Source organism: Salmo trutta, chromosome 8 (genome assembly GCF_901001165.1).
Source record: "Salmo trutta chromosome 8, fSalTru1.1, whole genome shotgun sequence".
Classification (NCBI taxonomy): domain Eukaryota; kingdom Metazoa; phylum Chordata; class Actinopteri; order Salmoniformes; family Salmonidae; genus Salmo; species Salmo trutta.
This window is the reverse complement of record NC_042964.1, coordinates 45,220,778-45,243,593: the sequence shown is the minus strand read 5'-3', so window position 1 is coordinate 45,243,593 and position 22,816 is coordinate 45,220,778. Positions and strand designations below refer to the sequence as shown.

Genomic DNA, 22,816 nt, shown 5'->3' with positions numbered 1-22,816 from the left:
AAGAAGAGAGATCGTGATACAGAAAGCATAAAGATGGCCAAGGTTGGAAGCAAGAGTCATAATGTGTCAGAGTGGAAAGTGTGATGGTGTTTGATGAGACCACAGGGCCTCATTTACACCCTATCTGACTAACCAACACCTTGGAGAAAGCGATAGGTGAAGTCAAACTATCCCGGCTCATTGGAAAGGTAAATTGCTAATATTTTGTGGTATAAAAGCCATATCCCTGGGGTTTATGCTAGGTTGAGGGGAGTTGTCACTGGTGCCCCAATATCTATGTCCATAGTTGATATTAAAGAAAATGTGAAGGGAGGCAGAGTGATTGAGGACAAAAGTTTGCTCAGTAGGAAAGAGGGTCAAAGAAGTGAACGTTTATCAGTGCTGCTGAGGTTTGAGGTTTTGCCTAGAACAGTACAGATAGTATTCCTTTATTTCAATGTTGTTGACATGCTGAATAATTCTAATGGTGGATTGTTTCAGCAGGTTAGAGATAAAGTTGAATGGATTCGGGGGCTTGGGATGGGTTTCAGCAGGCATTTATTTGTTTTTTTTATTTTGTATTTTAGGTAGACCGTGATTCATCGCAAACTTCAGGACAGTACGTAGCAGTATGCACCTTAAACGTGTGTTTGCGGACCGCCATGATTTCAAGATGAAGAGAATGGCCTCACACTCCAGTACACTAGGTGGCGGTGAAGAATCATGTCTGGTCGCTCTTTGTTTAGTAGATTATTGAAGTACCACAAGAGTAAATAGCGATTTTCTGAAACAGGGAAGAACAGTGTCATCGTACAGGCAAGACTTGTAACCGTGGCGTTTCTCAGGTAAAGTTGCCAGCAATCTTGCTAACGTTCGCTGTTTTTTTTAGCTCATGCCAATTTAAGGCGACTTGGTGATGGGGCAATCCGGTTTATCTAACTATTTTGACTAGGGTTGGCTAGCTAGCTACTGTTAACGGAATCTAACTAAATTGTGAATCGCTATAACTAGCTAGTTATGGCTAAATCTAACCATACCTTAACGTTACTTATTTGGGGACGGTAAATTATTCGGGAAAAGGTATGTCTAGTTTGCACAGTTAGCTCGCTACACATGGTAGCCAAACACTTAACACATAACTAATTGTGTATCCAACAGATCTGACCCGATTGTAGATTAAAGCTGAAATGTATAACTTCCGGTGTAGATTAAGACTGGAGCCAGTGTAAAATAAGGTTTGGAAAGCGTAGCTAACAACCTCAATCCGAATTGTTCCAAAATGGCTGCTGTCCTGCTAACTCGCATGAGGACAACATAGCAGTCATTCAGTCTTCTTGGTATGACAATTTGGACTACAAGGCATTTCCCATCCCTGTATTGAGGTATGTTTTCCGAACCATATCTCGCTCCGGCTCCAACCGTAGTGCAGCTGAGCAGTCGGATCTGCTGGCTAACTAATTGTACTTACTAGGACGTTTTCATTCAGCTGCCCTGAATGTGTCTGTGTGTTTTTCCTTTCAGTTAAGGCCTAGGCATCCAGGTGAGGGGAGTTCTTTACTAATTAGTGACCTTAATGGAATGAGTTTGACACGTGCCCTGAGAGACTAACAGTGAAATGCTTACTTACGGCCCTTCCCAACAATGCAGAGAGAAAGAGAAAAACAAAAGTAATAATAAATAAACAATTAGTAATAATAACTGAGGTAGATATGTACATATAACTAGGAATAAAATGACTCCGCAACAGGATAGATAATAAACAATAGCAGCAGTGTATGTGATGAGTCAGTCAGAGCAAAAAGGGTAAATGCAGATTGTCCAGGTAGCTATTTGGTTAACTACTTAGCAGTGGCTTGGGGTTAAAAACTGTTCAGGTCCTGCTGGTTCCAGACTTGGTGCATCGGTACTGCTTGCCGTGTAGTAGCAGAGAGAACAGTATGACTTGGGTGGCTGGAGTCTTTGAAAATGTTTATGGCCTTCCTCTGACACCGCCTGGTATAGAGGTCCTGGATGGCAGGGAGCTTGGCCCCAGTGGTGTACTGGGACGTACACACTACCCTCTGTAGTGCCTTACGGTCGGATGCCAAGCAGTTGCCATACCAAGCGGTGATGCAACCAGTCAAGATGCTCTCAACGGTGCAGCTGTATGACATTTTGGGGATCTGAGGACCCATACCAAATCTTTTCAGCCTCCTGAAGGGGAAGAGGCGTTGTGCCCTCTTCACCACTGTGTTGGTGTGTGGACCATGATAGATCCTTAGTGGAGTGGACACAGAGGAAGTTGAAGCTCTCGACCTGCTCCACTACAGCCCTGTTGATGTGAATGGTGATGTGCTCGGCCCTCCGTTTCCTGTAGTCCATGATCAGCTTCTTTGTCTTGTTGACATTTGATTGAGAAGTTGTTGTCCACAGATAGAATAGATGTATAACACATAGGTCTAGGAAAAATGTGCTATAGTTAAAGGGAATACCTATAACACCAAAAAACATTTAATTTAATCAAATATTTTCAGTCTTCCTCAAATGAACGGGAAAATGATGCAATCTTTGCAAGAGGAATGAAATCTAATTTCATTGGTCCTCAACTTGTGGCTCAGTCATTTCGTTCAGGGTAAGTGGAGTTAGCAGGGAGTTAGCCTTCCCTGGATCATGTTTAGTTCTGAAGACATTTACCTGGCTGGAAGGTGAGACACATTCGTATGACTGGTTGACCAAAATTTCCTCTTCGTAGGATACCCCTCTAGCTGTGGATGTATTCCTGGCAATATTTATTTAGCCATCCCATTATGAACTACCGGTCTTCCTTGTTCTCAGTTAGATGCCAAAGTGAGTGATTCATGTTTTAAACCCAGGAGGGAAGGCTAATGTCCAAGTAGTAGTGTGACGTGTTCATACCCAACCAGCCAAAGTTAACTAGCTAGTCAACCTTACTGTGGAACCACAGTCACTCCCTCTGTATCTCTCTCCACACTGGAGAATACTGACATGTTGCTTTGTCTTTCAACAGAGGCATACATTGTGTTCTACTGACTGCAGATTCTTGGGACCAACATGAGAGCTGGAGGTAGGTTTTGCTATAATAGGTACCTGTATTTCTAACAATTAGCATAACTTTTATCACATTTACTTGGGTCAGTGTGACAATTGTTTATCTTGGCTATTCTGTCTACAAACCATATTCTTAATCACAGTACAACATAGCTATGCCTATAGCCTACTTTAGTTTATTAGGAACCCCATTAGCTGCTGCTCATGTAGCAGCTACTCTTCCTGGGGTCCACACAACATGTACATATACATGACAAAATACACAACGGTAATAGACAAGAACAACATAAGATATTACATTAATATAGAAATAAGAGGTGTGTATGAAAGACTCCAATAAACAGCAAATACTATTTACACACTTCATATACGTTCTTATGTACAATACAGTTAAATGAGATGTTCAGAAAGAGGAGAGGTGCTGTGATACAATATGTTTTTAAATGTAAACTTAAGTAACCTCTGGTGGCAGAGCGTTCCACGATGACATGTTTCCATACATAACTGAGCGACACATTAAATCTGTTTTTGGTTTGGGTACCGTGAAGAAACCCATAGTGGTGTGTCTGGGGTATGTATGTTTGAAGTGTATGCAAATGGTTAGGCATTTTTAAAAAAACACATTTTTCTTAGACTAGAAGTAGTCAGTTTCTCCTCAACCATGAAAGACTATCATGTTGTGTGCAGTTAAAGGCAAGGTGTTTGTTTTCAGCCAGCTGCAGCTTTGCTAGGTCTTTCTTTGCTGCTCCTGACCATATTACCGGACAGTAATCAAAATGGGACAAGATCAAAGCCTGGTACAGTTGATCATACAACAACATGCATACTGTACCGCTCACCATCTTCACAACAACTTTGTATATGACTTGACAATGATAACTGACCATCCAATGTTACTCCTAGGAGTTCAGGTTCTTCAATGTGTAGCGGTATTGTTAGAGAGGGATACAGATTTTGTTCTGGCGCCAGGCAGGTATTAACCCTGCCGAAAGAAGAGAGTAGGATGGAGTAGCACTACCAGACAGGCACACAGCAGGAGACTGCCTAGACTATTGTAGCCTGTGTGCCAGATAGCCAGTGGAGAGAAAAGATAAGACACACCATTTAAAACGCATTACATCACAGGGGTAACCCCACCAATAATACCTCATACTAGAATAATGGCAGAGCAATTCAAAGGCCACTTCATACAAACAATTGACGACAAAGAACCCAGTCATAAACCTTAGAGAACTTGCAATATTCTGTATTACGTCCCAGTGGAGGAGTGAGGGGGGGGGTATAAATGGGTTTGTGGGGTGTGTTCATTGACAAAGGCTTTGAAATGTCAAAATATTCTCTGCTAAATGTCAATAGTCCCCCACAAAATCAATACAGTTCAAGCAATAATAAACAAACTCTCACGCAACCTCACTTTAACCTCACCATTCTGTATACATCTGGCCCTTCTTTGGACACTTTAACTAACCTCCAAATGAGCTTCAATGCCATACACCACTCCTTCCGTGGCCTCAACTGCTTTTAAACGCTAGTAAAACCAAATGCATGCTTTTCAACTGTTTGCTGCCCGCAACCGCCTGCCCAACTAGCATCACCACCCTGCACGGTTCTGACCTAGAATATGTGGACAACTATAAATACCTAGGTGTCTGGTTAGACTGTAAACTCTCCTTCCAGGCTCATATTAAACATCTCCAATCCAAAATCAAATCTAGAATCGGCTTTCTATTTCACAACAAAGCTTCCTTCACTCACGCCGCCAAACTTACCCTAGTAAAACTGACTATCCTACCGATCCTTGACTTCGGCGATGTCATCTACAAAATAGCTTCCAATACTCTACTCAGCAAACTGGATGCAGTCTATCACAGTGCCATCCGTTTTGTTACCAAAGCCCCATATACCACCCACCACTGCGACCTGTATGCTCTAGTCGGCTGGCCCTCGCTACATATTCGTCGCCAGACCCACTGGCTCCAGGTCATCTATAAGTCTATGCTAGGTAAAGCTCCGCCTTATCTCAGTTCACTGGTCACGATAACAACAACTCACCCGTAGCACGCGCCCCAGCAGGTATATCTCACTGGTCATCCCCAAAGCCAACACCTCCTTTGGCCGCCTTTCCTTCCAGTTCTCTGCTGCCAGTGACTGGAACGAATTGTAAAAATCGCTGAAGCTGGAGACTTATTTCCCTCATTAACTTTAAACATCAGCTATCTGAGCAGCTAACCGATCGCTGCAGCTGTACATAGCCCATCTGTAAATAGCCCTTCCAATATACCTACCTCATCTCCATACTGTTTTTATTTACTTTTCTGCTCTTTTGCACACCAGTATCTCTACTTGCACATCATCATCTGCTCATTTATCACTCCAGTGTTAATCTGCTAAATTGTAATTACTTCGCTACTATGGCCTATTTATTGCCTACCTCCTCATGCCATTTGCACACACTGTATATAGACTTTATTTTTTTTCTATTGTGTTATTGATTGTACGCTTGTTTATTCCATGTGTAACTCTTGTTTGTGTCGCACTGCTTTGCTTTATCTTGGCCGGGTCGCAGTTGTAGATGAGAACTTGTTCTCAACTAGCTTACCTGGTTAAATAAAGGTGAAATAAAAAATAAACTAAAATGTCAACCCAAATACATCCGGCAGGGCAATAATAGTCCAGCGACACTGAACATCAAAGGGATGGCAGTGGGGGGGAAAATAAGTTTGCTGGAGCCATAGAGGGAAAATTAGTGAGGGTGGGGTTAGCTGTTGACTTCAGGCTTGCGGTTATAGTTTGTCAGTCTGATACACCTGATGGTTTGTTTGTCAAAGCTTCAACACTGTTGCTACTAATCCATTCAATCAATGACAGGAGCGGTCCCCAAAGATTCCAAACATGACCTAGAGCGTTAACACCGGCGATCAACTTCAACACTTTACAAACTAATCACGCTGAAAATAAACAAGACTTCTGCAAAGAGTTAAACACACTGTCAAAACTGCCGCGCCGACTGAGAGCCTCCTTACAGAGCCGGAAGAGCTGTCTTTATTATCTCCCTCCTGACTGCTGCTGTGCTCTTAAAGGGGCAGCCCACAGTGAAGGCTCCGTGCAGGATTTCACTACAAATGTTCACAACCTTTATGCACATCTCCAGTGTAGGTCTAAGAGAATGCTTTGAACCAAATACAATGCTTTTTGGTTTCAGATGAATTTAACACCAGATTATTGTAATTTCTCATTCTGACACTGACTGTAAGTCCTTGCTAAGAGTCTCTGTGAGCTCATTGGTTGTAGATGGTGATGTGTGCAATCAGCATACATAGTTATTCTAATTTCTTGTAAGACAAGTGGCAAATCATCTGTAAAAATAGAGAAGAGTGACGGCCCAAGGAAACTGTCCTGAGGGATACCACTGTACATATCTGATGTGAGAGAAGCTTCCATTGAAGAACACTCTGGGTTCTGTTGGATAAGTAACTCTCCAACCGTGTGATGGCAGGTGACGTAAAGCCATTCCAAGTGAGTTTCTTTTTTTCAATAACAAATGATGATCAGTAGCATCAAAGGCTTCACTGAAACCTAACAATACAGCTCCAACTATCATCTAATACATTTATTTTTGCCAGTCATGAGTCAGTGCAGTACAAGTTGAGTGCCTTTCCCTATATGCATGCTGAAAGTCATTAGTTAACTTTGTTTTTTATAAAATAGCATTGCGTTTGTTCAAATGCAGTTCTCCATCAGTTCATTAAAAACAGGCAGCACACTGGCTGGGTGGATGTTAGAGCCAGCAAAGGGTGCTTTACTATTTCTAGGTAGTGGAATTACTTTAGCTTTCTTCCACCTGTGGACACAATCCTGGTTAAAGACATGGCAAATTGGGGTGGCAATACAGTCTTACCATTCTCAGTAGTTTGTCTATATTTGGTGGCTTATCATTGATGGATGGTAACTGTTTTTCCACCTATTCCACACTAACTTGACCAAATTCAAAACGGCATTCCTGCTCTTTCATTATTAGATCTTCAATACACATATGATGGTTCAGTGTTTTAACTGACTGTTTGTCCTCTTTACTGGTGAAATAGTCATTGAAATGATTTGGCTACATCAGAAGGTTTTGCTATAAATGGCCCATCAACATCAATGAACAATGTAGATTTAATTGGGTTTTCTGTCCATAATATAACTTAAGGTGATCCAAAGTATTTTCCCTTTGTTTTTTTAATGTAATTTCTTATTTTAGTAATATATATTTTTTTAATTTATATATTTTGTCACAAATGTCTCAATTGACAGTATGTCAACCAACCAGCTGAGCAGCCTGAATTGTTTGTCACCTTTTTTCCCTTCATTTCTTTGAACCATATCATTTTTCAGTTCATCGACCCAGGGGGCTCTAACAGTTCTCAGTTTTTTAACAGGTGCATGCTTGTCAACGATTGGCAAGAATAATTGTACAAATACTCTGAGTGCTGTATCTGGTTTCTCCTCCTTATACACATCAGGCCAACAAATGTTTTTCATCTTAAACAAGAGTCCTGAGAACATTTTTGTATTACCTGTTATAAATAACTTTAGACCCTGCCTTTGGTACCTTTGGCTTTTCTTGCTATTGCCACAATGTTATGGTCACTATAGCCAATGGGAACTGACATTGCTTTGGAGCAAAGCTCTGCAGCAGTGGTGAAGATCTGATCAACACAAGTGGATGTCACAGATCCAACACTTGATTTACACTCTAGTTGGTTGAGTGATAACCTGGGTCATGTTACAGGCATTAGTCACAGTAGGAAGCTTCCTCTTGAAAGGACAACTAGATATCCAGTCAATGTTCAGGTCACCAAGAAAATACATTTCTCTGTTAGCATCAGAGACCTTATCTGGCATCACACATATTATACATGGTGTTTAAATAGTGTTTCTCTCTCCTCTCTCGCTCCATCTATTGATCTCTATTCGTTCTCTTTCTTTGGTCTATCTAATTTCCTTCAGGCATCTTGAAGTTGGCTGCATTGGTTTCGGTCTTTTTCCTGGCAGTTTTCCTTGCCTTCCAGCTGCTGGAAATTAATATGGACTTCAGTTTGGGGAATGTGTTTGGTGAGTTTGGTTACAGGGGTTTTCCAGTGTTGTGACTGTGCATATAAATCTATTGCCTGATCTTGCATGGAATTCCAAAGAGGAATCACTTAGTTTCAAAGGCTATTATTTTGAATACATCTCTCTCAATAGATAGGATTACTAATCTTCACCAGGGATTCAAGATTTAGGCCTTCAGAAGAACCTTGGTTGTGTCTGCATACGACACCCCTTAGTCTCTGGCTAAAGCTAAATTCACACACTACGGAGACGGAAGGCTTGGTTGTGTCTGCATACGACACCCCTTAGTCTCTGGCTAAAGCTAAATTCACACACTACGGAGACGGAAGGCTTGGTTGTGTCTGCATACAACACCCCTTAGTCTCTGGCTAAAGCTAAATTCACACAGTGTTGTCGCTTGGTTCCTTGTTCGGATCTACAGGTTATTCATCAAAGTTGCCTATTTTGTATTTGTAACCAAATATAATCTCTGCGACTGTTCAAACAGTAAACCAAACAACAAGATTCCACCCCCTCAAAATATTTAGTTTTATTAGTAATAACCAGTGATTCCAGGCTTTTGTGAAGTGGTAGAACCTGCTTTAGCCAACTAGCTAGCCATGTGCTTTTGTTTTTAGCTGATATCTGAATGAGTACACAAGCAGGATATCAAACTGGGATAATGTTTTAGGTTGCACCGGCAAGTAGAGTATTTGCTAGGGCATGGTTTTTAATGATAAATCTGATTTCACATGGAGATGTGGGATGCTAAAAGGCCTGGCTAGCTTGCTATGTTTTTAGCCAGGCTAAAGCCAGATAGCCAGATTTTGTGCAAAGCTCTATGTTTTAACTTTCTTAAATAAGGAACTCATGAGCTCACGGGCTAATGTCATAAAGACATCTGAAACTCGAGTCTAACTTGTCTGTTTCTGTCCCTCCACAACAGGGTCTATGCCTGTAGAGGAAGGCCGTAAGTATTCTTCAATAACTTCTCCTGTTACATCACTTTAACCTAATTCCTGATTCCCTCAATCAATCAAGTTACATTTCTTATTTTTTTTTCCTCCCCGTGGTATTTGAAAATCAGGGCTGATCTTCTCTTAACAAACCATGGAAACACCTTACCATGTAGGCTTAAGTGTTAGGAGCTAAGTAGTTAATCTGTGTGCTGTGTAGTTACCACCTGGCCTTTATTGTGAATGTTTTGGTTCTTTAGCTGTTGAGTTCTTTGTAAATTGTCTGGTTTGTTCTGTAGGTGTGTGAGTTATATTGTGCGTGTGAGAGATTCAAGGTGTGTGTGTAATAGACTGTTTGCAGGGCCTAGGTATGTACATGTGAGAGAGATTCAAGGTGTGTGTGTGTAATAGTAGACTGTTTGCAGGGCCTAGGTATGTACATGTGAGAGAGATTCAAGGTGTGTGTGTGTAATAGTAGACTGTGTTTGCAGGGCCTAGGTATGTACGTGTGAGAGTGATTCAAGGTGTGTGTAATAGTAGACTGTTTGCAGGGCCTAGGTATGTATGTGTGAGAGTGATTCAAGGTGTGTGTGTAATAGTAGACTGTGTTTGCAGGGCCTAGGTATGTACGTGCTCGCTGATATTGGGTGTGTGTTTGATGGGGGGTTGCTAAAGTGTGTTGGTATTGTATACTCTGTTTGGAATTCCATTCACAGCTACTAGACTGGACCGCTATAAGTGTGGCCTCTCCAAGCCATGTCCTGAGGGACACTTCTCCTTTAAGATGGCCAGCGGAGCAGCCAGTGTTGTGGGTCCCAAAATCTGCCTGGAGGACAACATGTAAGAGACATGATAGGCCTATATTAACAGTACAACCAAAGACCCGCATCCCTCTCAACCTATATTAACAGTACAACCAAAGACCGCATCCCTCTCAACCTATATTAACAGTACAACCAAAGACCCACATCCCTTTCAACCTATATTAACAGTACAACCAAAGACCGCATCCCTCTCAACCTATATTAACAGTACAACCAAAGACCCACATCCCTCTCAACCTATATACACACACACACACACACACACACACACACACACAAAAAATAACCTTGCACTTTACTTTTCCTACTAGCACTGACTTTGCTGATAACTACATTTTATTTAGAAAGAATTTACAGCACTTACTATGACTTATGTGGTTGTCTCACCTAGCTATCTTAAGATGAATGCGCTATAATTGTAAGTCGCTGTGGATAAGAGCATCTGCTAAATGACTACAATGTAAACATCTATTGTCAGGTAGATATCTAGAGTGCAAGGCTGACAATAGGATATTCTACAACACAATTATCCATGTCTGTTCTACAGGATGCATTTCTATTCTTATAGATTCCTAAACAGACTAGCGTAGACCGGTATGAACTGTCTTGTAACTGGGGTGGAAATTCAATTTAAACATGCCTGAAGCAACCTGTTTACTGTTAACCCTGTATTTAATTAACTGTTAACTCTTGTGGCATTCTGCATCCGTGTTATTGAAATCCAATTCCTCAGGCATCGCTTCAAGGGAATCAAGTCTGGTTAGGAATAAGTCTTTTATTTTTGTGTCGACACTATACGACCAGGGTGCGACAAGTCTCAGTACAGTGGTGAAGAAAGCCACACGACCGGGAACAAAGACAAGGATGGGACTAACCTAATCATAAAATACATGCAGGCTCACAATCACATAATGCTTTCATTTGTCCTTTCAGATTGATGAGTGGTGTCAAGAACAACGTGGGCAGAGGAATTAACATCGCCCTGGTTAACGGTAAACCAGCCTTGTCACTGCTACATACCATAGACAAACAGTACTTCTCCTTGTAGTCAAATCGGTTGTTTTACATGATTACATCTGTGAGTAATATGACAATTGAATATGAAATGTGTTGTGTGAAACATGTACTTTGTTCAGGGATTGGCAGCTCGAGTCCTTCGAGTATGTGTAGAATGCGTAGATGGCTGTTAGTGCTGGGCTGGAACAGAAGCCTGCATACAACATGGCCCTTCTGGACTGTAGTTGCCCATCCCTGCCTTGCTTAACTACAATACTAACCCGTCCATACCGCTGTTCATATACACTGAGCGGACAACACATTAAGAACACCTTCCTAACATTGAGTTGCACCGTCCTCTTTTGTCCTTAGAACAGCCTCAATTTGTCGACGCATGAACTATAAGGTGTCAAAAGCGTTCCACAGGGATGTTGACTCCAATGTGTCCCACAGTTGTCAAGTTGGCTTGATGTTATTTGGGCAGTGGACCATTCTTGATACACACCGGAAACTTGGTGTGAAAACCCAACAGTGTTGCAGTTCTTGACACAAATCGGTGCGCCTGGCACCTACTACCATAACCCGTTCAAAGGCATTTAAATATTTTTCTCTTGCCAATTCACCTTCTAAATGGCAAACATGCACAATCCATGTCTCAAGGCTTAAAAATCCTTATTTGACCTGTCTTCTCCCGTTCATCTACACTGATTGAAGTAGTATAGTGACATCAATAAGGGATCATAGCTTTAACCTGGCCAGTCTGTCATTGAAAGAGCAGGTGTTCTTAATGTTTTATACACTCAGTGTAAATAGTACTTTCCATTGTCATTGAATGTACTATAAATCACTATTCATGATGGGCGTTAGCCTGTGAGCGTACATTGGCTTGTCGTTAACAAGTTGTTTGTTCTCCACAGGAAAGACAGGGGACCTCATCAAGACAGACTACTTTGACATGTGGGCGGGAGGTGAGGCCTTAGTTTCAGTTAGAGTTTCTGTGTCATGGTGTGTCTTGACTAGGCAGCTGGACTAGGCAAACCAGTCTTGTACCTGTGTATTTGTTGTGTGTGTGCAGATGTCAACACGCTCATCACATTCCTGAAGACTATTGAAGAAGGAACAGTAGTGATGATGGCCACGTTTGACGATTCGGCCTCCAAGTAGGTGTTCCTAACTGAAGAAAGATACACGTTCAGCATTTAACTTCTCCATGAACTCTTGGATGATAATTTTAAGCTTAGGCAAATACTTCAGTTCAGTGTCTTGATCAATCTGTTTCGTTCCTCCAGGGACTTAATTGAACACTTGTAGAGTTGACAAATGACTATCACTTGAATACACCCATTAACTGACTGCGGGGAAATGTAAATGAGTTTCACCCTAACTCTTAGTCACCATTGTTACTGATGTATAACAATGGTGACTAAGAGAAAAGGTTCGAGCAAAGGAAAGAGTTGTAGGTAGAGACATTTAAGTGTCTAGTCTACAGACTCTTAATGACATTCTAGCTGTGTATTCACTAGCAAACGGACCGAAACGGGGAGGGACTACCTGAACTTGTCTAATAAGAAACGTTTTATTTTTGTTGTGAAACATTTTGCTACGGTGTGCACAAATGAATACGACCCTGCTTTGCGGTCCACAGGCTGAACGACGAGTCCAAGAAGATGATTGGTGAACTTGGCAGTTCCAGCATCAGCACATTAGACTTCAGGGACAACTGGATCTTTGTGGGAGGCAAAGGGATCAAGACCAAGAGTCCCTTTGAGCAGGTAACTTCAACCCCCCCCCCCCCCCCCCATTTTTTTTCTTTCTGGTCATGTTCACGTGGGACTTTTTCACCTCTCCCCGTTGAAATATCAAGGCTTTAGTGTAACACAACCGATGGAATGTTGTCTATAGAAATACCATTTATCATGATACAGACTCAATTTCTAGCCCTGTCATAGAGTTGCGGGCGCTGTTCTGCCTCATCAATGGCTGTGTTCATATTTTTAGTCAATACAACGACAACCAGATGCAGTTCATACAAGTTATCGTCTACAACCCTCAGACTCAACTCTGGACCTCCAAGCCAGTCTCACTGCATTTTTTTCATTGTTCCCCTCTAATCAGGGACTGATTTAGACTCGGGACACTGTGTGTCTGTGTGCAGTTAATTATCAGGTAGAACATAACCAGCAGGCTCCAGACCTTGTAGGGTAAGAGTTGAGCACCCCTGGTCTACAATGTCACAGATGTCATCGGAGGCTTGATTACCTAGCGAGGCAAGGTGAAATATCCCAAATGGAGCTAGTTAAAGCCAGAATAATAATCTACTTGTTGAGCATAGCTATAGTCATCAGCCTGGTGTTCATGGTCACCACTCACTGTTCAGTTTGTCAAGGTCCCGACATCAGCGTATAACTATCCTGCAACAGGGCTATTTGTTCAGTTCGTCAAGGTCCCGACATCAGCGTATAACTATCCTGCAACAGGGCTATATGTTCAGTTTGTCAAGGTCCCGACATCAGCGTATAACTATCCTGCAACAGGGCTATTTGTTCAGTTTGTCAAGGTCCCGACATCAGCGTATAACTATCCTGCAACAGGGCTATTTGACGAGTGAATCACTCGAACGTGACGTTTGTTTGTATACAACAAAATTGCTCTATAAGATATGTAAAACACAGCCGCTCCATGATTTTAGTTTTCGTTCTTTACAGTTCTGAACTATTGATTTCATTATCTGAGTTTCACCAGAGAAGACAATTTTGAGAATACTCTTTTTACATTTCCAACTGACCCTGGAACATGTTGTCCCTGAGTGAACAGGCACTCCTTCAATATTGACTCTCCATCCTCCCTTATGTGTTGTTGGGACATTGTTTGTGATCGCTGTGCCGGTACACACACACACACAGCCTTATCAGACAAGAGGGGCCATGCATGGTGCTTCCCAAATGGCACCCTATTCCCTTTGTAGTGCACAAAACACTTGCACTATATAGGGAATATACTGCCATTTGGGATGCTGCCATTGGGTCTAATCCAAAACCTCTGTCTCTGCCTCTACAGCACATAAAGAACAACGCCGACACCAACAAGTACGAGGGCTGGCCTGAGGTGCTGGAGATGGAAGGCTGCATACCCCAAAGACAGGAGTGATCTTTTCACTTGAACCCTCGACCGGCCATCTCCCGTTCCCTTCATAGCCGACCCCTTCACCTTTGGTTGCATCTCCCATTCTCTTAAAATAGTGTACTTGCACACTTTCCTATGATGGCTCTAACAATGGTGGAACCTCCCTCCACCCAATGCTAACACCAACGCAGCCTTTGCATTTTAGAGACTGTCCCTCTGCGTTGCAGCTGTCAATGTTTGCAGCAATCGGTGTTTGACGTCAGGGAGCATCCTTGTATCTTCCTGTGTTTTTGTGTCAAGGTATTGTCTATTTATAGAAAGAGGAATGGAAGGGTAGCTGGTTTGGCAGAAATCCCTGTTATTGGTTATTCAGCAGAATGTACCAAGATCACTGTGAAATTTGTAAATAGAACTACAAAAAAAGTAGCAAACTTTTGAACATCCGTATTGTAATATAAAATCTTGGAAAGCTATATGGCTTAAGATCCTTGTTACTTAAGAGTGAATTTATATTATAGCTTTTTATCTTTAGTGATTGGTCTTTTTTTAATTGTTAGTTTTTGTGTGGAATGAATGAGGAAGCATAGAGCTAAATTGTGTTAGTGGGGATTTTGTCTTGTGTGCATCTTTCTTGGATGGAATGGTTGGTTTTGGATGGGGGTCATGTACGTATGTGTTTCAGTAAAAATCTATCTGTTTTTAGGGAAATATTTAGCTGGTTTTGCTGATTTGGTAAACAAATCACTTGGGATTTTATTGGTACCTTGACAGCCTTGGAAAAACCATTCAAGAAATAGATTGATACATTACAAAGATGACTAGGTTTAGATTTGTGGCTAGATCTTACTTTCCCCAGTATCTCTGGTTTACTTTAAAGACTACTAACTCTCTGCATCACATCTCTTCCACTTGGCTCTCCTAAAGCTTTGATTACCTCATTGCGACTGACTTTTTTTTTTTTTTGTTCTTATATAATGCAAAAACTGCCTAGGCTGAAGCTTTTAGCTGATTTACTGCTGGCTTTTGCAACATGCATCATGTCCCCCCTGGATCTTGTTCAATGAGCGGTCTCAGTACCACTGTTCATTAGCCGTGGTCATATTAGCTACAATTCAACCCAGCTGTCATTTTGTCACACTTGGAATGGAGTAAGCTACACACTGACGTGCAATAGTCAGTTGGATTTTATATAAAATATATATATTAATAATACATTTGACCTTCTTTTTAACTAAGCAAGTCAGTTAAGAACAAATTGTTATTTACAATGAAGGCCTACCCCGGCCAAACCCGGACAACGCTGGGCCAATTGTGCGCCGCCCTATGGGACTCCCAATCACGACCAGGTGTGATACCCTGGTTCCATTCCGGGCTGTATCTGTAGTGACTCCTCAAGCACTGAGAATCAGTGCCTTAGACCGCTGCACCACTCAGGAACCCATAGATTGATTCAGTGGATTAATTCCTGTTCTGTGTGAAGTTGAATCCATTGGGAGATTATTGCATATGCAGTTATGTCATGTGCTTTAACTACAGTAACACCTGGTGCTAAAAGTAACACGTTTCAGAGTGTAATGTAAAACTCTTGTTGCCTGAAACATCTCACCTCGGTCCCCTAGTTGGTTCAAAGGATAACACTGTCTGTTTTTGGTCAAATGGCAGGAATACAATCCTGCTTCCAGTTCTGTTTGCATTTAGGGCAGTACATGTAACTTAACACAATGTGATTGTGGAGGCTATTCTGAAACATGTTCCCCCCCATCCACTTGTGTATGGAGTCATTGTAATGAAGGATTTTCCCTTTTGTCGTGACATTGGCAAGATATTTTAACACAATGAATGACATCCTCCACATTGCCTTTTAAAAAAAACTCTGTGTTCTGTTCTTTGGTTTCATTTGAGGACCTTGAGTGAAGTGAAAAGCCCAAATCGATACCCCATCGATGCCATTCCTAAAACGGTGTGTTCTTCCTGCTGTTAAAGGAATTCATCCCACCAATGTGCCTTGTCTGACTCGCAAATCCACAGACAGTCTATGTAATATTCCCTATTTCTGCATCTCTACTAAACTACTGATTCATTAATCATACATGTTGTTGCAAGGGGAACAATTCTGATAATTGTGACTCATTTTGTTGCAATGTCTTACATCTGTGTCGTGAAACATTTCAAACAACTTACCATTCATGAGTATGATTAATAAAGCTCAACCTGTCTTCATTGTACGTGTGACATTTATTTAGACAGAAGTCCTGAATTTGGAAAGCATTTCTCTCACAATGCCTTTAACATCTTAAATCCTTTATGTTGGCAGGTGAAGTTGACTTGATTTTAGGGAGGGGAGAAAAAAAGAGTACATCTAGCTTCTTCACCTGTGGGGTCGTATGAGGGGGTGCCGAGGCATATTTCTGTCTGTAATAAAGCCCTTTTGGGAGGAAAAACTCATTTTGATTGGCTGTGCCTGGCTCCACAGTGCCCTTGCCCAGTCATGTGAAATCCATAGATTAGGGCCTAATGAATTTATTTCAATTGACTGAATTCCTTATGAACTTTAATTCAGTAAAATCTTTGAAATTGATACATGTTGTGTTTTATATTTTTGTTCTGTATAGTCATCTGCATCAATCTGGGTTGTTTTCAGGAGGTTACATCATACTCAATGTTGCAGATGGAAATGGCATGAATAGATATAGCTCTTTGTTTTGTTACTGTGACACTCTGTTCTACATAGCCTAATGTTTCTGAACTAAGAACATTCCACAAGGTTGTGCCGGGATTCTATTATATAATAACCAAATACCCTATTCTCTTTGCAAAAGGTCATAAATAATTTACCACCTGGTTTTTAATAAGAATCATAAACTGGGTGGTTTGAGCCCTGAATGCTGATTGGATGACAGCTGTGATATATCAGACCGTCTACCACGGGTATGACAAAACATTTATTTTTACTGCTCTAATTATATTGGTAACCAGTTTATAACAGCAATAAGGCACCTCATGAGTTGGTGGTATATGGCCCATATACCACTGCTAAGGGCTGTATCCAGGCACTCCGTGTTGTCGTGTGTAAGAACAGCCCTTAGCTGATATTGGCCATATACCACACGCTTTCGGGGCTTATTGCTTAAATATATGACTGACTGGCTATTGTTGGCATGTATTTTGAATGCACACTTGTACACAATGCACATCACATCTACACATCTGTGTGTTTTCCACGCCAACAACGCTCTAATCAGATCACTTGCAGGTCACGCACGTGCTGTTACTGACCTTGCGCCCAACCCCCGTAAAAAAGTTTGTTTTCAAGTGTCATGTTGACAAGCAAAAACATTGTAACGAGTAAATAATGAAAACAAATTTGACAGTGAAAACAATGTACAAAGCAGAAGAATCACTGGTAAGATGCAAAATACATTTCAACTGTAGGCATATGCCATTTTCTTGACATTTTGAGGAGTGCTTTGTCTATGGAGCCAGATAGCTGCCAAAAGGTTGAACATGCGTATTGTTAGGATCGTAAGAAAAGCCATGCATGAAACGTAAAAGTAAGATTTCATCTGTGAACAAACAAACAGCATGTTACGATTACGGACTAACATTTTAGGCATGAACTAATCTTGTGTAGCAATTCTGCTGTACAATAATACCTTTCAGAGTTGTGGCAGTTTCATCTCACCAACAAAAAAAAGTACACCAAACGGCCTTTGAGGAGTGATACGTGAACAAGCATAATGCAATATAAAAAAAAACGGAAACCAGAAAGAGAGATCTTGCACATTTTCAAGTTAAAATTCTCTATTCTCTATTACTCCTCAGTTGAGTTGACTTCACATTTAGGTAGCTAATGTCATGGATGTGTTTGCCAGGGCAAGTCTAGATAGTGCTATCTGTATTATGTCTGCAACAGTGAAGTTTTAGTCTGCTAGGTATCTACAGCATGGGGACTCAAAATATTATTTTATAGAATATTTTGAAATGTATTTCATCAATCAAAATCTTGTCAAATCATATTGTGTAGGAGGGGTTAATATGAATTTAAAATAATTTGACATGATTTATATGAACCGGGTCATGAACATATGGATTTTGAAATTAACAAGGGAGAGGTTAAACCTAGGCTAAATCTGGCATCAGCTTATTCCCACACTTTACAATAACTCTGTTGCAGTGGTCTTAGTCTCTGTTTAGGCTATCACCTCCATCGTGACACTGCTGCCCAATTCAAGAGGTTGTGATTTCCATGTAGCACCACAGCACCATGCGTCTTCGGAAAAGCACCGCTCAGCCTCAGAAGATGCCCTTCTGGAGCCATGCAGCCATAGTCATTGTAATGTAGGCCTATTTGTCTACTAGCTAAATAAAAGGCAGAGCATGCATGATGCTTGCAACTCATCATTCCAACATATTTGAACATTTAATTCATCCTTCAGTCAGTATGTCAACCATTTAGTCATTTGTCTGAGTTGCAATAGGAACTAAATCAAAGAGAATAGAACAGACTCGCTGAACACTAGATGGTTTCATTTTATTTTTGGCAGTGAAACAAGGTTACTCAAGTGAGAAAAAAAACTCACCCAAATGTATAGCCCCGTTGGAAAATATAAATGGACAGTTTCAAAATGTGAGAAGAAAAATAAAATGTTTTAAAAAAAAAAATTAAAATGTGAATCACATTTTTATTTGGCTTACCCCCGATGGCATTCCAGTTTGGGAATACCTGCATTACATGATCACTACAGTAGACCCACACGGCTATAAATAAATTATGAGATTATATGGCCATTAAATAACACGTCATAGCTTGGAATATTTAGATTGGGGAATAGGCCTAAATCATATTAACTTTCTATTTTGCAGCTCAGGAGGTTATTCTAGACAAGGCTCTTCTGTGTCTTTAAAGTCATTTGCTGAAGGCCCAAGCCTATACTACGCCAGCTACTGGTATAAAGTCGTTATTGAATGCCGTTCTACAACAAGCTCTAAACTTTTATTTAGGAAATTAAACTGGAAATTGCAAAGCAACTCTAAAGTCTGGGCTAGAGTTGCTTGATTGACTAGCTACGTTCAGGTCATGTCCTTTGTGGATGTCACATCCCTGACGAAGTTTGTACATATAAAAAAGATCTGTAAGCGAGTAAAGTGATACGTAAAGTAAGAATTGATTTTCATAGTTGTAACATTTACAGAACTAATTTAACGGTTACTGCATGGGTTTTCTTACTATCCTAACAATTTACCTATGGGTTTTCTTATGATTCTAACTATACGTAAGTTCAACCTTGTGGCAGCTATCTGGCTCCATATTATGTTTTTCTCCCAATGTTTGTCGCTGGTCAATCATAACAAAGCGTTGTTGCAAATAGGCATGTTTCATTTTACACGCACAAGTAACAAACCGCAACCACTGTGTAACAAAACTTAGCTAATGATATTGTTCTGGTTGTTCAAGGTCGACATATTTCCAGTTTGTTGCTCCCACTTGAAAAGCAAGGAACAAATACTTGGCTTTTCTTCGACATTTTGACATGTTAAGGGCCTGTGACTCACTTAGTGCTGAGCGATTAGTGCTTTTTGAGGTCGTTTCGGTTTCGGTTGAATTATTCAAATCACGGTTTTCGATTATTTGGGTTGAATGCTGTGACACAGAGTCAAACAATTAATAAAAGTCGCATGATGGCAGTGAGTTTTGACCGCCCATTACAGCTTATCACTTATTAACCATAATTATTCACATTACTTTAATCAAATATTTCAGTTGTGTATATTACATTTGTTTTATTTGATGACTTATTTAATTCCAAGTCAGCTCATCTCCATAGAACTGCTGCATATGCTGTCTGACAATAACTATTTTGTAGTTATTCAAAGTAAATAAGGCATACTTTTATGACTGCTGAATACCAACTATAAACCACATAGATCATGTATTTTCAGGTAGAGATACCTCGCGAAGCAACAGCTGCTCTATATATCCCCAATCGCGCATTCTTCTGCTTCTTCCGTAGCAGGCATAAAAGAAACCCAGACCAGACAATGGAAAATCGTCATTGTAGTTAATTACCACGTTTTATGCGCTAAACCATTTAGAATATTGGCCTGTTGGAAACTACAACTCCCTACTACATCGCACAGTTCAGACTGGATCTGATTTGTCTCTTATTAGTTGTTTAAAGAACGTGTCTCTCAGACCTTACAACTCGTTCAGGCAGTATTGTACGACAGGGGGCGCCATTGACCTATTAATGGTCTGCCTGTAAACTACTTTCCTTGAGGCTCTGCTGTTGAGGTTGCTAGCAGGCATCATCTGTTGTAGGAGGCACATGTCTAGTTTTATGCTGACGGGATATGTTTATTTGTGTATATGACTAGGCCTATGAGTACCGCAGAGTGTGCGTCCTATTTAAGTGTATGATGCCATTTGCCACCAGTATGTTGAACACTGCCTATTGTAAACATGTAAGAGATGTACAGTTGAAGTCGGAAGTTTACATACACTTGGGTTGGAGTCATTAAAACTCGTTTTTCAACCACTCCACAAATTTCTTGTTAACAAACTATAGTTTTGGCAAGTCGGTTAGGGCATCTACTTTGTGCATGACAGAAGTAATTTTTACAACAATTGTTTACAGACAAAAGTATCTATATCCACAGTAAAACGAGTCCTATATCGACATAACCTGAAAGGCCACTCAGCAAGGAAGAAGCCATTGCTCCAAAACCGGCGAAATAAAGCCAGACTACGGTTTGCAAAAGCGTGTGGGAGCAAGGAGGCCTACAAACCTGACTCAGTTACACCAGCTCTGTCAAGAGGAATGGGCCCCCCCAAAAAATATATATATATTGTGGGAAGCTTGAGGAAGGCTACCCGAAATGTTTGACCCAAGTTAAACAAATTAAAGGCAATGCTACCAAATACTTATTGAGTGTATGTAAACTTCTGACCCACAGGGAATGTGATGAAATAAATAAAAGCTGAAATAAATATTCTCTCTACTATTATTCTGACATTTCACGTTCTTAAAATAAAGTGGTGATCCTAACTGACCTAAGAAAGGGAATTTTAACTAGGATTAAATGTCAGGAATTGTGAAAAACTGAGTTTAAATGTATTTGGCTAAGGTGTATGTAAACTTCCGACTTCAACTGTATTTGCATGTCTTAAACAGCATTGGATTCATGTAGCATGGTACCAGTATCGGGACACTACGATACCAGATTTCCCTAGGCAAAAAAGAAAAAAGGAAGCAAATTAAATTCTATGGTCCTTTAAAACCTACTTTTGTGAAACATTGTGTCCTGTAGCTTTTAAAATAAACTTGACTCCTGATCACAACATAAGGCAGTTTTTTCCAACTCCATTCTCTCCCCAAACTCTTAATACCACTCCTGATTCTTTTACGCCACCCCTTCCACCTCTATCTACCCCGTGACCCTTCTGCCATTTCCCCCTCTCCTCCTCTCCCTCAAACGTGACACCCTCCAAAGCCCCTGATTCAGCCAGCTGTGTTTACGCTCCCTGTGTTTCTCTGGGAGTTTCTGCTGACTTCTGCACAGCCACAGCTTATTCTCTCAACCCCACACCAGATCAATGAGTGACCATGTGTATGTACGTTCACATATGCGCATTGTGTCACTGTCAGGCAAGCACATGCACGCTCTGCACTGCAACCGTAGCCTATAGGCTACACACAGGTCTATGTGTTATAGTGTTTGAAGTAGGCTAGCAGATAACTGCATGTTTTGCTGTTTTCCCCACTCAATGGGAAACCATATGTGTTGTGTTTTGATCCTGGTGAGGCCCGACATCATTCCCGTAAGTTCTTTTAGTTGTTTTTCTGAGAAATACCAGGGTTTTAACAGAGTTACACTAATTTCCCGATAATCATTTCAGAGTCCTGCCCTCTTGACACATGAAAATTGCTGACCTCTCTCTCTCTCCCCACACAACACACACACGTAAACACACACAAACAGAGGCCTCTACTCTTATGCACAGAAGAAAGATCTCATTGACTTCTGACATTTTGGTCTCCCAGGTGACTTTACCTTAGATGTAAACAACAGGGTCAGGAAGTTGAAGCGGCTCAGGGTCTAGCTGAAAATAGTCCCATCCATCCCCCATCTCAGCATCTGCAGTTCTACTAGTAGAAACTGCCCCACTTCCTCTTTCGGTGCTCCCCCCTGCCTCACCAAGAAGAGGAACTGCAAGGGGAGATGGTCAGTGGTTAGACTGGAGAGAGTGCAGCAGTACATCATGTATTTGTATTAGAACAGGGTCCGTCAATTAGATTTAACCGCCGATGGTTGGGGGGCCAGAACATAAATACAAATCATTTGTAGACTGCAAATTGACCACAAGAAGCCAACACAGATATAATATTTGATTAAAATATAATAATTTAAAACCTTGATTACATTTGTATACCATAACGTGTCTCTATGCGTGGGAATATTGGGAACAGATTTCCAAAATCACTTGGAGCTGATTTCCTTGGGTTTTTTAGTCTTTTATATCCAACAATGAATAAAAAAATATATAAATAATAATTGCTCAGAAAACTTGAGGGGCCCAAAAAACCACTCACAAGCTGCCAGTTGGTGAACCCTGTTTTAGAGGCTTGTGTCCACTGCCCTGTACTTAATAATTCCTGGAAACGACATCTGTGTGCGTTTAGAGCAGGACGATATGTAAAAAAAATCCATATTGTGATAAATTGCCTGAATTCATGCGATACCGATAAATAGAACTATACATTTATAACAATGTGCACTGCCGTTTTATTTTATTGTATTATCCTTTAAAGTACT

The 22,816-nt window shown here is 40.9% G+C and overlaps 1 protein-coding gene across 5 annotated transcripts; it reads left to right on the top strand.

Annotated features, from left to right (window-relative positions):
- Positions 1–43: 43 nt before the first annotated feature.
- LOC115199094 (protein FAM3C) lies at positions 44–16,222 on the top strand. 5 transcript variants are annotated; one of them, XM_029761651.1, is made up of 10 exons: positions 44–188; positions 2,987–3,043; positions 8,020–8,124; positions 9,050–9,073; positions 9,776–9,899; positions 10,817–10,875; positions 11,797–11,847; positions 11,955–12,039; positions 12,525–12,651; positions 13,937–14,026. In XM_029761651.1, the coding sequence occupies exons 2-10, from the start codon at positions 3,031–3,033 to the stop codon at positions 14,024–14,026; spliced, it is 678 nt and encodes a 225-aa protein (XP_029617511.1). In that variant the 5' UTR covers positions 44–188; positions 2,987–3,030. The 5 variants fall into 5 exon arrangements, with proteins under 5 accessions (XP_029617511.1, XP_029617513.1, XP_029617510.1 ...); XM_029761650.1 differs by lacking the exon at positions 44–188 and adding an exon at positions 686–824 and having other exon boundaries at positions 13,937–16,222; XM_029761652.1 differs by lacking the exon at positions 44–188 and adding an exon at positions 917–1,361.
- The last annotated feature ends 6,594 nt before the right edge of the window (positions 16,223–22,816 follow it).

Bases quoted from the DNA above. Each gene is read 5' to 3' on its own strand.
- LOC115199094 (XM_029761650.1), top strand. The intron at 8,125-9,049 runs GTGAGTTTGGTT...CCTCCACAACAG, and splicing joins CAGTTTGGGGAATGTGTTTG to GGTCTATGCCTGTAGAGGAA. The intron at 9,074-9,775 runs GTAAGTATTCTT...TTCCATTCACAG, and splicing joins TATGCCTGTAGAGGAAGGCC to CTACTAGACTGGACCGCTAT.